We start from the raw sequence: 13,244 nt of genomic DNA, 5'->3' as shown, positions 1-13,244 counted from the left end.
AGAGGACAGCAGCAGTGCTGAGGGAGGAGTTCAGTTACAGCACTCTTAGAATACAACTTTCATGCTGGCTTGGACCCTATGAGCTTTTACCTTGTGGGGACCACTCAAAGGACACAGATGGTGAAGTGTCCTGGGCAAATGTTGGCCCAGGCAGAGCCCAGAGGAAACCCACAGAGAACAGACCTGGGTGCACACAAGAGGGCAAGGGTAGAAAAAGGGGAGCACTAAGGCCTGAAAAAAGCTTCCAGTCAAATCTCAGACTCTGAATTGCAGCTCTGAGCCAGCATCAGCAAGCAGCTGAGACATATCAAAGGAAAGTAGACAGGGTGACAACACCCACAGCACTCTCCAACTGCCCAAAATGCACCTGGGCCAGCATTGGGGCTGCAGTCATGTTTCATTTCAAAAATGAGAACAACAAGAAGGTTAATTAATTAATATATTAATGATCCAAATCAAGGAACTCAATGGTGAATTTGTCAAAAGGCCTCAAATTAAAGGCCAGTGGAAAACTCCTGTAAGGCAATCTCCCCTACGAAAAGCCCAGAGAATTAAGCAGCAGGAGATACCAGGCTCCTGTGATGTCTACAGCACAACCATTGACGCCCCCACCTCGAAGAGGGGACGGTACAACTAGAAGAAACCCAGAAAAAGAGGAAAGGGAAGGTGGCTGGAGCAGCTTCTACCCAGGAGGCCAAGAACAGAGCACACAGCAGCACACGTGCCATGTGGTTATGTGGGGTCCTGCTGCAGGGACAGGTTCACTGAAGGCAAAACCATTGAGGGCTGGTGACCACAGAGAGTCCCAGTCCTGGGGTGCCATGGGATACTGGCAGCAGCAGCAGCAGCATCACCCTGTGCACACCCTCCCCATGGCTGCAGAGAGACACTCAGGGTGCTGGGACAGTCCCAACCCCCTCCCAGTCACTGGGACACAAATGAAATGGGAGCACAGTGCAACCAGGGTGTGTCACCACTGGGCTCCAGTGGCTGTGAGCAGGAGGCAAAGGCAGTGGTGTGAGAGCCACAAGGGCTGGAAGGGCACTGCTCACAGGTTGTGACAGTGCTCATGTGTCACCCTCATCACAGTGTGTTCCAGGGACACAACTCTCCTCTGCTGAGGCTGACTTGACCCTGGAAACCTGTCCCCTCATGTCCTTTCAGTGTCACCACCTGCTACCCACAAACTCCAGTTTGCAGTGGTATAGTAGGAGTCCTAGGAAAATATATGTATTGTATAAGTAGCCTATGAGTCTCAGTAAAATCTATGTATTGTATAAGTGTCCTTGCCCCAGTCGAGTTGTTCTAAATGGGCTGCAGCTGTGATGTCCTTAACTGGGCGGCAGCTGTGGTTAATGAAGATAACTGGGATAAGAGGGGGTGGGTTGGCTGGTCAGGGAGAGCCTTGGAGGAGCCCTGATGAAGAAGCAGGAGCAACACTGCTGTGAAGAGCTGCTTGTGAGAAAGCCACCCAGAAGGTACGGGACTCTAGAAACATGATAACAATAATATGAATACAACACAGAGGAGGCTGCTCCCTGGCTGGGCTGGCTGCTGGAGCAGCAAGGCTCCCATGGCTCAGAGCACGTTCCCTGCCCAGCAAGGACCCCTGTGACTCCATGCCCCAAGTAGCTGGCAGCACAGACAGCTCTGGTGGCATTTACCCTGGTCACTTCTGGGGGTCAGAGAATTCAAGTGGGCTAAATCAGCTTTGTAAAGGCTCCTCTGCTGCATTACCTTTTCTGCATTTCTTTGTTCACCAAGTCCATCTCAGAGGCTCTCCGGAACATCTCATCCTGCAGCCAGTAGCCATGGTTACCAGGCACCAGCATCTCTGCACGGGGAGGCAGCTCCTTGCGGTTGCAGCGCTGGTAGACGGTGACGAGTCGCCGCAGTCTGGCCGTGAGAGCAGAGGAGACAGGCCAGCAGGATCTGTCTGAGTCGGAGCCATCCTGGGCTTCAAACATCAGCAAGGACATTAGTATTTAGCACACGTGCACAGCCACAGCCTCCCACATCCTCTGGCAAGCTCCAAGAGCTTCCTCCCACCTTCTGCCTTCCATGGGGAGCATGAGCGATCACAGTCATGAGTAGGGGGCCATGTGACCTCCTGGGCCTGCTGGCTCACAGCCTCATCATGTCTTAGCTTCCTTCAGAGAGTCCAGAGGCTGAGATCAGGATAAGAATGATGGCGCCAGGCCATGCATGGGAGGACTGCAGCTCCCTGCTCAGCAATGGGGCCAGTCAGCCCACGGCATGTGCCAACACTGTGCAGAGACCTCACACGCTCATCTCATGCAGGGAACTGCATGCAGAAGAGCAGACTAATGGCTTCCAGTCACCCTGGAAGCCTGGGTGAAGCTACCCTGGGTAGCTTTGGCTGGAATCACTCGGAACCCTGTCTGCCCTGCCACAGGGCCTATCCATGGGTCACCTGTGAGTCTGCGCATGACAGCCTCTGCCCAGGTTGAGCTGCCTCATCCACTAACACAGAGCAGAATGTCCCTCCAGTCCAGCAATGTGTTCCTCCTACCAAGCAGTACCTGGGGTAGCACTCAGGCTTGGCTGTGCCACCCCAAACCCAGGGAAGCCATGGACCACACTGCAGGAGACACGGCCTCACCTGCCGCCGGCTCGTCCCGCTTCTCACTGGCTTCACCCACCCCAGCAGCCACGATGTCCTGCAAAAGGAAACAATCAGAGAGGGCTCAATCCCACACAGAACGCCCAGCGGCCACAGCCTACCCATCCTTCGCAGGGTGCAGGGTGGTGGGATGGGCAGGGTAGTGTGTTCAGTGCGCTTGGGCTGCAGATGCTGTCTGTGCCCAGCACACAGGAGCAGAGGTGACAGCTCAGAGAGGCTGTTTTGGGCCTGGAGGGAAAGATCACCACAGTGACAGAGGCTGTAGTGTCACTGCTCAGGACAGTTGCAGTGTGACTGCCTCCACTGTTCAAACAACCCTTGCACTCTCCTGTGCTGCCTCGTTCCCTGATCTTCCTCTCCCCCCAAGGCCATTTCTTTTGGCACATCCCTGACTCCTCTGCCAGGGCCCCATGTGGTTCCTACCAAGACTGAGAACCAGCATTCCTGGGAATCCCCAGCCCTCAATACCCTTCAGCTCCCCACGAAGAAGATGCTGCCCACGTCCACAGGGAACACAGAGAAGCACAGCAGAAGCTGTGCTCCAGGGAGCAGAAGCAATGCACACAAGATGGGACACAGACAAGGCAGACCAGCCATGCTAGCTCCCTGCTGCCGTACAGCAGAGCTGAGGGAGCCTAGCCTGCACCGCAGTGCAGGTTGGGCAGCATCAGATGTGCATTTGACACTATGAATCCCACTCACCTCCTGTTTTGACAGCCCCTCCAGCTTTTCTCCACTGCTCTCTTCTTTTTCCACACTGCTCCTGGGTGAGAGAGTTAAACAGTTCCTGGTAGTGGCAGCACAGCCTCTGTGGCTGTACCAGTTTCTCAGCACCAAGAAGCAAAGAATTGGTGCTCATGCCACCTCTCCACCTCATACTGGGAACCAGCTCCCTTCTGCCCTTCCCTTTGTGCTCGGAAGCACAGCCTGCTCCCTCCCTCCATTGCATGCCCCAGGAGAGAGCCAGGTTGCTGTGGGAGCTCGGCTCCATCCCCTGCCCACCTTTCGGCAGCATCCTGCGCCCCATCGCTGACGCCCTGCTCGGCAGAGAGCAGCTTCTCATCGGGCATGCCCACCTTCTCCAGGAAACACAGCGCCGGGTCCGCACGCATGGCGTTGTACCGCTCGTAACCTGCCACGGCCGGGACAGACAGACAGCACACAGCCTGGTTCACAAAAACCTCCTGCTCCTGGCACACAGCTCCCCACCCGGCTCTCACTCCCTCTGTTCTACCACGAGAGCAGTTCTCACCCCCAGGAACTCACACCACTTTCCCAAAAGTGGCTAATGGCTCTGCAGGCAGGCAAAGGGAAGGGTCAGCCTTCCCATCCCAGCCAGCAGCAGCACAGCCACCACACAGCGTGCAGCTGGGGCAAACAGCCCTGTGTCTCCTGGAAACTGCACCAGGACTCCATGACGAGGCCAAGAAAAGATCTGTGCCTTTCTCCTTGCCCTCACACAGCAACTGCACACTGCTCCTAGCAAACCAGAGTCTATTACGAGATCTGGTGTGGCCACCCTGGGCGCTGTGGGGTGCCTGTTCCCCACCCAAACATGCTGCTGGCACCTTGGGAGGCTGTCCTGGCCCTGTGTGGCTGTGGAGCATGGCCACAGCTCTGTCCCTTGCACTGACACAACATTGCCTCCAGCAGCAGAGGTGCTCATCCCCCCACACAGCAGCACCCACCAGAGCTGGGTACACACCGTGCTTGAAGACGCCGATGAGCAGGGATTTATCGGCTTCGGCATTCCACCAGTCCACGGGGATCTCCACGTAGTCAATGTCTGGCAGCAGCACATCCAGCTCCCTGTGGCAGACATGGTATGAACACCCCTCTCCCAGCCTCAGCAGACACTGAGGGGCACTGGGCACTCCTCAGAAGGGACACGGGGAGGGCAGGAGCCACAGCTTGCTGGCTTGGGCACAGCTAATGAACACTGGCCTGGGGCCCCACCACGACATGGGCACACATCTCCCTGGGGTCAAAGAACTGAAGCCGTGGCTCCACCACAACCTGCTGCCCTCCTGTTCCTCCTTCTCCAGGGCAGTGGATGCCCTCAGCCTCTCTCCAGCCTCCCCACCCAAGTGGTCTCCAGAGGACTGAAGATCCCGTCTGACCTGAACAGCATCTCTAGAGGTAAAACACTTCACACTTACCAACCCCAAAAAAACAGTGTCTCCCCACAAACATTGGTGCTGATGGAATTGTGCTGGGGAAGACAGCAGCCCCTACTTGGGGAAATTAAGCTTTTAAGTTCAGCATATCACACTTCTCTGAGAAGCCGAGTCTTTGCAGAAAGGTCAACGCTGGCAGGCTCAGTGCCATTATAGAGCCTGTGGGTCCCACTGTTCCCAGGGCTGGCAGGGACTGCAGGCCACAGCGATGGGGCGCGCTCTGCTCTGAGGCCTGGCCCTGAGACTGGGAGCAGTCTCTGTGGACTCCCACTTGGGATAAGGGCCCATCTGTCAAGCAGCACACAGAAGCATTTTCCTGCAGGTACCACTCTAAGTCCCCACTGCACCCAGGCTGGTGCTACAGTCTCAGAGTTGCCTCAGCAGGGCTGCTATGGCAGCAGTCTCTGCACAGGCAGGGTGGCTGCCTGATGGTGAAGTTCTGCCTGAGGAAGACCTGAGGTCCGATTCATCTGGAGCTGCAGAGAGCTCAGTTGTGGCTGGGTCAGACACCTGTGGCAGCTCTCAAGCCTGAGAAGCCTTGCAGGGGTTCAGCATTAGGTCCCTACCTGGCAGGGGTCCCCTCAAAGGCTTTATCCGCAGCCTCCCCCAGCACTTCAGCCTTCAGGTAGTAGAGCATTCGCACCCGCAGCAGAACCCTGTCCCGGGGGGCAGAGAGGTCAGCAAAGCCAGCAAAACCTGCTCCACACCGTGTTCTCCCACATGGAAGGACCCACTTCCACAAAGCAGGGTGGGCAGTGACCAGGCAGTGTCATGCCGCCCTGCCCAGCCCTGTGACCCAGTGGCTGGAGGGTCACTGCTCAGAACATGGCTTCCACGAGCTGGTGGGGAATGAGGGCGGTCCAGCAGTGGGAGCATGGTCATCCTTTGTGGGCTGTGAGCCCTTCACAGCTCCCTCCCACCCTCCCAACACTAAAGGCCCTCAGCCCACTGTCTCCATGAGCCAATGTGGGCTCCCACAAGGGGGAATGGTTTTAAATTAAAAGAGGAAAGATTTAGATTAGATGTTAGGAAGAAATTCTTCACTCTGAGGGTGGTGAGGCCCTGGCACAGGTTGCCAGAGAAGCCATGGCTGCCCCATCCCTGTTCAAGGACAGGTTGGACAGTGCTTGGAGCAACCTGGGATAAGGTAAGGTATCCCTGTCCTTGGCCAGGGTAATGTAATAAGATGTTCCTTAAGGCTCCTTCCAACCCAAACCACTCCATGATTCTCTGACTCACTTGTTGCAGTGCTGTTTGAGGTGCTTCTTGTAGCTGTCATCGTGGAGCACCACCTCGGGGTTGCAGGTGGCGAGCCAGTCTGCGTTCTTTATCTCAGGAAGCAGCATCTGGTTCTTTGTCTTCTTGCCCTTCCTGCCTCTGGGCACGGGTGCTGACAGGCCTGTGGGAGCGAGTGGCAGCCAGTGAGCACCGCGGGCACGGCGGGCACTGCTGCCAGGCACCTCTGGCACCTCTGGCACTGCAGGCTGGGGGAGCAGCAGAGCTGTGAGCTGCAGGAGCCCAGGCAGAGGTCCCACTGCAGCCTGGAGAGCCAAGGAGAGCAAGTGCACGGGGCAAACACAGAGTATGGGGGAGTCCTCTCTGTGAAAAACTTGGGAATCACCACAGAAACAGAAGTGCTGTGTGTTCTCAGTGCAATGCTGAGCCCAAATGATAACACAGCCCCTCAATGTGCAAAAATATCACATGGAAAGGAATGAAGCAGGGAAGGGACCTTGGTCCTGGCCATAGCCCTTGGAGACTTAGACACCACAGGCACCTCTAAAGGTCACTCTATGAGGACAGTTATTTGGGACAAGAGTTCAAACAAGAAGCTCCCAAATGATCAAAGAGCAGCAGAGCTGCTGATCTGATCTGTAAGGTCTGTTTCTAGTACCATGCATCAGGAGCAGGGCTGGGGGGAACTGCAAGGGTGCTAAGGTACCAACTGGAAATGGAACGCAGTCTCATCTGCCTGACAAAGATAAAATGAGATCCAGTGGCTGGAGATGAAAATTAAACACAGTTCAACCTTGAAATAAGGTGTGAGTTCACAGCAGAACATGGAAACAACTCCTGGTGGGGTCACTGTTGTTTGGAGTCTCCAGAGAGGGATAAGCTGCCTCCCTGGGTAGGAGTTGCAAACATGAAGGGGAAAGGATGCCTGGGCAGTCCCATCCCATCTGTCTGGTCATGTAACACCAGTGAAGAAGAGAAAGCGTCACTATGTCATCAACTCCTGCATAAAGTCTGCAGCTCCATGACAGGACAAGGGCTGTGGCCCAGCTGCCTGCTGGAGGCCTGCACAGGCACCAGGCCTCCTGTCCCCAGCACCAAACTGGCCTGATGAACTCTGGGCAGATGCTGCTTCCTCAGCAGCTTGGCCTGTTCCAGGATGAAAGGCAGGATGGTGCTAGATCAGAGCAGAGCTCTGAGTTGGACTCTCTGGGCGCTGTGCCCACCCCTTGTGATCCCATGGATGTGGCACTGAGAAGAGCTCCAGGATGCCCCAGCAAGGGTTTGAGGTCGTTGTTCCTCTCTGCCCGTCAGGGATGGGGCAGGACTTGCCCAGTCAGCTCTCTGCAGACACGAGTGGTACCTGAGGCTGCCTGGGGAACCACAGCAGTTCCTGCCAGAGGAAGGAGCACTGCTCTGCCCTCAGAGTTCTGCTGCTTCTGCTCCTCTCCAGCTCCTGACGTCAGGCTGAGGCATTGCTGCTCCTCTGGCCCAGACAACAAGGGGTTAAACAGGTCGGAAGAGCCATTCCAAAGAGTAGGTGGAGAAGCTCCTGGTGGCTTTGCTGGTCAATAGTCAATGCTGTTGCACTAAAGCAATCCTGACCATCTGCTGAAACCGTGGCTTTTTTGTTGCTTGGCATTATCTAAAACAAGTCCACTCATAGCAGTTTATTTGCTTCTGACTCTTGTTCTGCTCCCCACAGGACTCTCAGGCCCATTCCCAGCTGCTCTCAGGGCAGGGCTGTGTGGCAAGAGCAGGAAGCAGCACTGCCAAAGTGACTCCCATTGCAGGAGGTGACTGGAATAACTTAGAGCAGACACCAAAAGAAGCCACATCCTTGGACATCCCACTGCAAAAGCCACTTGGACACTTCCAGGCAGAAGGAAATAATGATGTTGGGTTTTAAGCACCAACTATGATGCATCTGGTGCTCAGCAGCATCACCACTCCAAAACAGCCTTCCCTGTGCTCCACCATCTGGGAACAGAAGTCCCAGGTTTCAGCCCAGCTCCCTGATGTCAAAAGCAGTCTGGAGAGTTCCAGTCCCCTCACTACTCACCTTGTGCCACAGATCACAAGTACAGAACGAGCAGCACATGGCTGCTGGGCTCTGACTCCCTGAGGGACACTGTGGCCTTCCCCAGCCCCACTCACCTGTCCTGAGAGCCACAGGATGCAGGCAATGTGCTGCAAGGTCAGCCAGAGCCTCTGGCACAGCAGGCAGTGACCACATGTCCCAGGCCACAAGCCCAGGTGCAGAGAGCCAGCAGCCACTCTGTGAGCAGATGAAGAGCCCTGTGGCTGCCTCGTTCACAGGGTGGGCTCTATGGCTGCCCCAGTCCCAGGGAGGCCTACAGAGAGCAGGCACTGTGCTGCAGGTAGGGAGGCCAATCTGCAGTGCCCATCCCTGAGGCAGAGCTGGAGCCAGAGGGGGAGCAGGGCTGACAAGTCTCTGGGTGACCTGTCTGAAGCTGAGGGTACACTGGGAACTTCTACACAACAGAATACAGACACGTGTAGCCAACAGATGCAATTACAGATCTGACATGTGACACATGAACTTCAGACACTGCCTCTGAGCAGAGAGAGCACAGCCAGGCCTAGGACAAGGGTCCTGCTACACAGCATGAGAGAAGACAACAACACCTGGGGTGCACTTATGCATTGCATAATTCTCAGGACAAACCAACACCGCACCTCCACCCATCAGGGCAGGCACTGCAGACCAGTAGATCAGGGACAAACACCATGACAAGGGGAAACAAAAGGGGGAAAAAAAAAAGGGAAATAACAAAATCACAGAATATTTGGAGCTGAAAGGGACCCGCAAGGATCATTGAGTCCAGCTCTACAGTGAATGGCCTATATGGGTATCAAACCCACAGCCTTGCTGTGAGATGGATGCTCAGCTGCACCCCCAGCTTTCCCTGGTGCAGCTGCCCATGCTGCCCAGAGGCAGAGGCAGGGTTCTGCACCATGTCCATGCTGTGCCCTCGGAGGCCCTGAGGAGCAGCCTGAGCCATGCCCATGCCCCTGGGTGGAATCAGCACCTCATCCCTATCACACCCAACATGTTCATACAGTCACTGGTGCTCATGGGCTCACTGCCCAGCACCTCCCTGTGCAGGGGAGCCACAACAGTATTCATAGGCCAGAGGAGACTTAGCAGCACCTCTGTTCCCACCACAAGGCTCTCTCTGCACTGAAAGACAGAAAACAGCCTCCCTCACCCAGCCAGCCCCTGCTGCTGGCTCTGAGGGTCAGTGTGGAGGTCAGCTCCATGGAAGCCTCTTTCTCTGTGCAGAGAGAATTGCAATGCTGAAGCACAAACACTTGCAGACTGTTTGCATCTGCTCTGCTCTGAATTCTGCAGCCTCAGTCTCACAGGCTGGCACAGGGCAGTGGGTACAGATGCAATGGCAGAGAGAACACGCAATACCTGAGTGATTCTGCAGAGCCTGATTCTGGCCATCCTTCGTCGGCGTGATGAGATCCCAGATAAAACTCTTAATCTTCTCATCCCCCTTGTAGTGTTTGACACAATACACCAGCAAGGCCCGACAAATCATCTCCATGTCCTTCTCATTCAGATGCCACTTGAACCGCCCATGGGTCAGGATATCTTTCCAGCGTCCCCAGCTGAAACAGCAGGAACACAGAGTGAACACTCCTGTGCAATTAGAGACCTTGCTGGCACCTCTCTCAAGGAGCTCCTGTGGGGGCACAGCCCTGCCAGATCCCCTAGATGGGGATGTTTTGCCCACACATTACAGGAGCAGAGAGGGAGAGAGGTTTGCAGCACTGAACAGGGAAGAGGTAGGAGCAGACTCTGGAAGTGCCAATTGCCAGCTTTGTCCTGCTAACTCTTCTTCCATCCCAAACGTTCACTCAGAGCCCAGGTCCCACCAGTGGGGTCACTGCTGGAAGGAGGCAACATAGCAAGCAGGACAGACAGGAAGTGGCTGGTGCAGCCAGTGGGTGCACATGGGCACTGGGGCAGCTGGAGGCTGTGCTGTGCCCTCACAGGGGTGAGACTCACCCAAATATCAGCAGGTTCTTCTCCACACGGAAGCACTCAGCCCGCAGGTAGCGCCGCGTCTTCTCGTTGAAGCGCCGCGAGCGCGTGGGTCGCTCGTCCGAGTCACTGTCCAGCTCAGAGAACTCCATCAGCTCGTCCTCCTCGAAGGAGTTGTAGTGCTTGGTTTGCTTCCGCACCCGGGGTCTGTCGATGACCAGGCTCTCCTGTGATGGACAGAGCAGAGAGCACTCTCAGATACAGGCAGAAACACTTTTATGTGCTCCTCTGGCCCATGTCACCTGGGCTCTGCTCAGCCTCTGGCTCTTGGCTTGCCAGTCCTGCGGCTGACCGCCACCTTCCCACTAGGACACCTGCTTCAAGTTTCCTGTGTGCAGTTCTGCCTGCACAAGTGACAACTCCTGACCAGCACAAAATTCAGCCTGACTGATGACAGGCTAAAATCAGCCCCTCTCTGTGTCCAAACGTCTGACTGCCAGCAGCTGACTCAGCTCTGAGTCACTCCTGGCCCTCTCTGCAGGGCCTGTGCCAAGCACTGTGCTGAAGGCAGTGCAGTCTCTGTGTCAGGGGGACAGGTGGGCTGGAACAGGAGAAGCAGCTTCCAAGAAGGTGCAGCAGGGAGCAATATGAAATTAAATAGCATGTACCTGCTGCCCCCTCTCCTTACCCCACCCTGTTGAATGAACTAATGTAATGTAAATCTGCCTGGATTTCAGGCACATAGGACACACACACACACACACACTCTCCCATTGCTCCAGCTTGAGCAGTGAGCTCTGCAGAGGTGCAGGACCTCCCTCCTGCTGCTGTCTAAAACCATCTCTTACAGCCCTGCTGCCTCAGTTGGAACTATGGCAGCCTCGGGGCCACACTGGAGCCAGTGGCAGCACCCTGTGCCTGGAGGAGCTGGGAAGAGAGACCTGAGCTGCAGCCAAGCCCATCACCTCAGCAGGGCCAGCAGAGCACTGGGAACCCCTCTGTTCCCTCCTACCTCCTGACAGGCAGAAGCACCTGTCTGCCCTCAGGAGAGAGAGCAGAAGGGCAGCTCCAATCTATTCTCTGTGACCAGGGACAGGACCCACGGGAATGACTGGAGCTGCACCAGGAAAAGGTCCTTTCCCCAGAGGGTGGCTGGGCATTGAACAGGCTCCCCAGGGAATGGGCATAGGCCAAGGCTACCAGAGCTCAAGGAGCATTTGGAAAATGCTCTCAAGCAGAGGGTGAGGTTGTTGGGAGTAGCTAGGAGTACAGACTGAGTACCGTGAAAGATCAGGGAGACACAGACCAACATGTGGCTAAATAAATCAGGGCTTTTGCCAGCATTTGTGGGTCAGTCTTCCCTTGCACTAATTCTTGATGCCCAACACAAACCTCTTCAAGAGCCTGGAGGAAGCATGCAGGTCCCTGGACACTTGGACACCAGGCCACATGGTGTCAGATCAGTTGTAGGGCACACGGGCCACAAACTGCATCCTACCTTCTCGTTCTTGGCATCTGTATCGAGCTCTGCTATCTTGGCCCACTTCTGCCAGAAGTTGGGGTCATCTAAGGAAATGTCAGTTCTGTTTCCTGATGCTACAAAGCTGGCCTAGGAGAGAAAGAAGGGGAATGAACCAGGTGCAACCCACCATCCAGGTGTGCTTTCTCCCATACAGAGATCCCCCAATGCCAGTCTGAGTGCACAGCCTTGCTGCTATGGGATGTTACACCCTAAGCTGCTACGTGCCAGAGGGTTCTTTGTTTGCCTGAGGGAGCTAACTCCTCTGTTCTGCAGTCATGCCTGACCCACTGTAAATGGAGGCTGGGTTGTGAAAGAGGAGGAGGGCCCTTGGTGGTCCCAGCAGGCACTTGCCAGAGCATAGCACAGAGCTCTGTCTGGGGGTTTTGTCAGGCCCCACAGCACACAGCTTCCATGGCACAGCAGCACCTGGCTTTGGGCATCGTGCAGCCCAGCAGCTGGGTCCTGCCACCATCCAGCCCTCATGGCTGAACATCCTAGGCAGCCTTCTATCACCTGCCAGGCTGGTCACCCCTCTTCAATGCTCTGCTGACCATCAGAGAGACAGGAGAGCACATCCAGCCCCAGCACAGCCAAGGTCTCACTGGCACACTGAGACAGCAGTGGCCTCCATGTGGACCTGTCTCCACACACAGGTAGGAGGTTGGACAGGTCTCCACACACAGGTAGGAGGCTGGACAGGTCTCCACACACAGGTAGGAGGCTGGACAGTCTCCACACACAGGTAGGAGGCTGGCTGACCACTACTGCCCTGCATGTTCCCCTTCCTCCACCCCCGAGGGAAATCCCCCTTCCCTCCCACTGGAGCACAGCATACCTTTGCAAATGTGGAGCCCTTTCCCTCAGACTGGATCGTGATGGTCTGTGTCCTGCGCTGGAGGATCTGATCAATGTCTTCCTCACAGAACTTCGACCCCTCATCCTCCTCATCCATGAGTGCGCCGTAGGCTCCCTTCCGCAGCAGGTCCTCCACCTCCATCTTGGAGAGCTGCTGAACCTGCCCAAAGCACAGGGGCATCACCAACCCGGCCAGCAACCATGACCACTGCACAAGAGGAGAAGGCTCCTCCCTCTGCTTCAAAACAAAGGGCCCTAAGCCAACCCACACTTGCTGCTGTTAAAGCAAAGAGGTCACTTCAAAACTCTTCCTGAGGGACTGTCAGGAAATTCAGCCCACACCACTCCGGACACAGCATCGCATGTCCTCTATCCCCATGGCAGTGCAGGAACAGTCTGGCAGGCCAAAGAGCAGCAGTGTGAGTGTATGGGACTGGGCTCTCCCTCCCCAAAGGCTGCTGAGTCCCTGCTCTGACCTGGCAGTGTACTTGCAGGGGGAGGAGGAGAGATCTCCTGCAGAGGCTCCCACCTGGCCCCACTCCAGCAGCCAACCTACCCCATTGGTGCTGCCCTTGCGGTTGATGTCCTGCAGCACAGCTTTGTCCAGGCCCAGCTTCAGGCTGGCCTTGTCGAACATCTCGCGCTCGTAGGAGTTCCTGGTGATGAGGCGATAGACCTTCACAGCCTTGCTCTGCCCGATGCGATGGCAGCGAGCCTGAGCCTGTCAGTGCAGAGGGCACAGTGTCAGCGCAGGGAGCCCAGCTGGACGAGGACCATGTGCCTTGTGGTACTCTG

General features: G+C 55.9%; 1 protein-coding gene across 10 annotated transcripts in view; it reads right to left on the bottom strand.

Moving 5' to 3' along the window:
• Positions 1-13,244, bottom strand: part of CHD6 (chromodomain helicase DNA binding protein 6) — a 101,625-nt gene that overhangs the window by 15,039 nt on the left and 73,342 nt on the right. For 7 of the 10 annotated variants that reach the window (XM_074553462.1, XM_074553463.1, XM_074553455.1 and 4 more), the window contains 12 exons: positions 13,006-13,170; positions 12,430-12,609; positions 11,571-11,681; positions 10,097-10,299; positions 9,494-9,696; positions 6,061-6,220; positions 5,388-5,477; positions 4,350-4,453; positions 3,647-3,776; positions 3,347-3,407; positions 2,624-2,681; positions 1,738-1,957 (listed from right to left, as the gene is read on the bottom strand). In XM_074553462.1, the coding sequence (XP_074409563.1) occupies positions 1,738-1,957; positions 2,624-2,681; positions 3,347-3,407; positions 3,647-3,776; positions 4,350-4,453; positions 5,388-5,477; positions 6,061-6,220; positions 9,494-9,696; positions 10,097-10,299; positions 11,571-11,681; positions 12,430-12,609; positions 13,006-13,170 (1,685 nt within the window). The remainder of the gene's footprint in view (positions 1-1,737; positions 1,958-2,623; positions 2,682-3,346; positions 3,408-3,646; positions 3,777-4,349; positions 4,454-5,387; positions 5,478-6,060; positions 6,221-9,493; positions 9,697-10,096; positions 10,300-11,570; positions 11,682-12,429; positions 12,610-13,005; positions 13,171-13,244) is intronic. The other 3 variants (XM_074553456.1, XM_074553458.1, XM_074553464.1) reach the window with 1 other exon arrangement.

Source organism: Zonotrichia albicollis, chromosome 17, assembly GCF_047830755.1.
Source record: "Zonotrichia albicollis isolate bZonAlb1 chromosome 17, bZonAlb1.hap1, whole genome shotgun sequence".
NCBI lineage: Eukaryota > Metazoa > Chordata > Aves > Passeriformes > Passerellidae > Zonotrichia > Zonotrichia albicollis.
The sequence above is the reverse complement of the archived record's forward strand: the minus strand, read 5'-3'. Positions and strand labels throughout refer to the sequence as shown.